We start from the raw sequence: 2,921 nt of genomic DNA, 5'->3' as shown, positions 1-2,921 counted from the left end.
TCTGTTTTTTATGACAATGCTAAGATCATTCGTGTTGACGAAAAGAAATTCAAAGTTTATCGTTAGTCTCATCCGTGCGCATGCGCCTTAAATCCACCCCTTCACCATCATCCTATTGCCCTAATTTTATGCTCCTGCTTTATGGCTTAGATGAACTTAGCTCGCTAGGTATTGAGCCTATATGTTCACATCCTTCTCCCCTGATTACTGGAATGAAGTTTTCTCAGTGCTGTGGAAATTTTCTCCATTCATTCTTGAGAGACGGTTTTAGTGGGTTCAAGTCTCACACTGTGGCTTTCGATGCTTTCCATCTAACTTTCCAACTAACAAAAAAAAAGGTAGTACCATGTTAACGTACCTCACCGGAAGTTGGTATTTCCATCTTATATAACAAAATTTTCAAGAAAATTGTGGTAAACATTTCTGATTTCTATTTATTAAACCGCGTGTCTGCGGTACACCCTGTATGTGTTTATATAATTGAAAACACATGTTACAGAAATATTAAAAAAATATATACGCAGTAAAACTCAAAAAATCTCAACTCTTATAAATTTTTTATGATATTTTTCACACTTTTTAATGTTTTTTTTCTACCTTTTTTCAATTAAAATTTGCGCATAACTCTGGGTTGTTGACTTAATCTGTCCGTTTCATATTATTAATATTTAATATAAGCGCGAAATATATTTACCTCAAAATTCAATTAAAATTCACTTTACGGGCTTGAAAATATTACAAAAAAAAAAAAAAATTGAAGGAATGGGAATAAATGATAAAGCAATGCAAAAAGATGCATAATTTAAAAATCATAAAAATTTTGTTAAGCATTTAATCGAGTATTTTATTAATAAAAAATAATGAAAAGTGTCATGGCCAAGTCATTTATTTCGGGGCAAGAGTCATTATCGTCATTTATAAAGTCAAACATTACCATAATTCGCAGCACATCTCAATTTCAACAATAAAACGCTTCGTTGGATTTTATTTTAATATTGCCGCCAGCGGGAAATTGCCCAAAAATATAAAAAAAATTTAATAACAAAGAAAAATATTGTATGGAAAAACTCGGAAAACTCATTCGAAACCAATCAATGTTGTTTTTTCGATTTTTTTTTCACTTTAGCATTTTTTGTTTTTATTTGTCAAACACTTTCGGAGTGGATTTCATTTTATGGATTTTTTGATTAGCATGCAATGGTTTTCAAATATTCGCACGCAACGGATCGCCTAACGATGAAGCGTTAATCTAATTTTTATACATTTTTCAATAAGGTTAAAATTTTGATGGAGTGAAACTGTTAAATCATTCATTAATGCAATTTAGCCCATGCCTTCCGCCTTCCTTCGCTGCATGGAATATCTCCATGAGTGCCTCAACGGTTAGCAAATATTTTCGTGCCTATGGAAATTAAAGTGTTAATTATTGACATTTGTTTTGGGTTTTATGTGGCACGTGAAGGATACACTTATCCATTTTGATTGCTTCAATTATGATTAAATTTTTTTCCATTTACCAATTGAAGTGGTCAATATTTGTTATAGATTTTAACTGAAATTAGATATGATATGGCACAATATATATGGAAATTTTAATAGGAAAATTCGTTATTGGATAAATTCAGTTAGCAAAAATAAATTCATTTTTTTCAAAAATGTATTATTTTTTAGTTTTGATAATAGATAAAATGAGAAAATTAAAAATTTGTAATAAATAAATTAGTTTCTTAATTAAAAATGGACATTGAAAATAGAAATAGACATAATAGAAATTCAAATAGACACAATACAAATTATTCGAACTAAATTAAAAAAGATTAAAATGGATGAAACCCGAAAAAATTATTATTAAATGTTAAATATACTTTTATTCTTTTTATTTGGACTCTTAAAACAGAAATTTTAGAGAATAATAAAAAAATTGCACTTTCAATAAAAGGTTTCAATGAATTTCTAACCATCGACAAAGAGTTATCTATTTCTTAGTCCCCACTTCTAAGTAAGGACTTGCATTGATATGTGTCAAACAAAACTGTCATTCAAAACATATTATCTTTAGTTTAAGGTATGCCATAGTATCTCTTGTAATACCTCTTGTACCTTTTGTAATGTATGTCTACCAGTTCTTGAAGAAATGACACCAGAAGACCTGATGACCTGTCCAGGTCTGGCCAGACTTACGTTTAAGTTTCTAGGGGCCCCCTTCTTTAACTCACTTAGCGATATCTCCAGCATTAGCATTAGCCAGATTCTTGCCTTTGTTAATGCTTTTAGTTTGACCCTCTATCTACTACCCATTATCATGAGGTTTTTTGTGGATTCAAAATGGCTTTTTCTTTAGCTAATTGAGGAGGACTCGTCCTTCTTCCACCACAACTAACTAACTAACTATGCCATATTACAGTTTCAATCGTTTAACAGCCGTTGAAAGTATTAAAATCGTAAAAACTGATTACAATAGTATAAGTAAAACTCTGAAAAAATTTTAAAGAATTGTGTTTGTAACAGATTTGCCAAGACCTAGGCATGACTGTAACGTACGCCCCACGGTAAGTGCTTTGGTTAGTGTCACTATTAAATAATAAGTGACATAAAAACCTGGAACTTGAGCATTGAAAGTTTGTGCAGCCTTGGCTTCTTGTGGATAAACACGATTAGTCATCGCTTCTAATTTGACAGGCACGAGTTCTAAGCCTGGCACTTGCAGTCCAACAAATTATATACGGACTATAAACTAATTAAATAAAATTTGATTATTTCCAAAGACCACTGATGAAGAGTACTTGGCAATACCCGAAACAGCGTTGTATGGTCAGCCAAATTTCAATAAATTAAATAAAAAATTTTTGTCTTTGCCTTTCTTTGCTATTCGAATCGGTCTAACTTTTAAATAGTTTCTTTCGTCATAAAAAGACACGCCA

At 31.1% G+C, this 2,921-nt stretch overlaps 1 protein-coding gene across 1 annotated transcript in view; it reads left to right on the top strand.

The window, feature by feature from the left end:
• Positions 1-2,390: 2,390 nt before the first annotated feature.
• The window catches only part of LOC119667643 (DNA N6-methyl adenine demethylase-like), a gene marked incomplete at its 3' end in the record, with an annotated part of 17,950 nt that continues 17,419 nt past the window's right edge, over positions 2,391-2,921 (top strand). Inside the window, exons 1-2 of the mRNA XM_038076949.1 lie at positions 2,391-2,466; positions 2,509-2,549. Coding sequence (XP_037932877.1) covers positions 2,391-2,466; positions 2,509-2,549 — 117 coding nt within the window. The remainder of the gene's footprint in view (positions 2,467-2,508; positions 2,550-2,921) is intronic.

The sequence above is a fragment of the Teleopsis dalmanni genome, chromosome 1 (assembly GCF_002237135.1).
Source record: "Teleopsis dalmanni isolate 2A chromosome 1, ASM223713v2, whole genome shotgun sequence".
In the NCBI taxonomy this organism is placed as follows: domain Eukaryota; kingdom Metazoa; phylum Arthropoda; class Insecta; order Diptera; family Diopsidae; genus Teleopsis; species Teleopsis dalmanni.
Note: the sequence above shows the minus strand (reverse complement) of the source record. Positions and strands in the feature narration are given on the sequence as shown.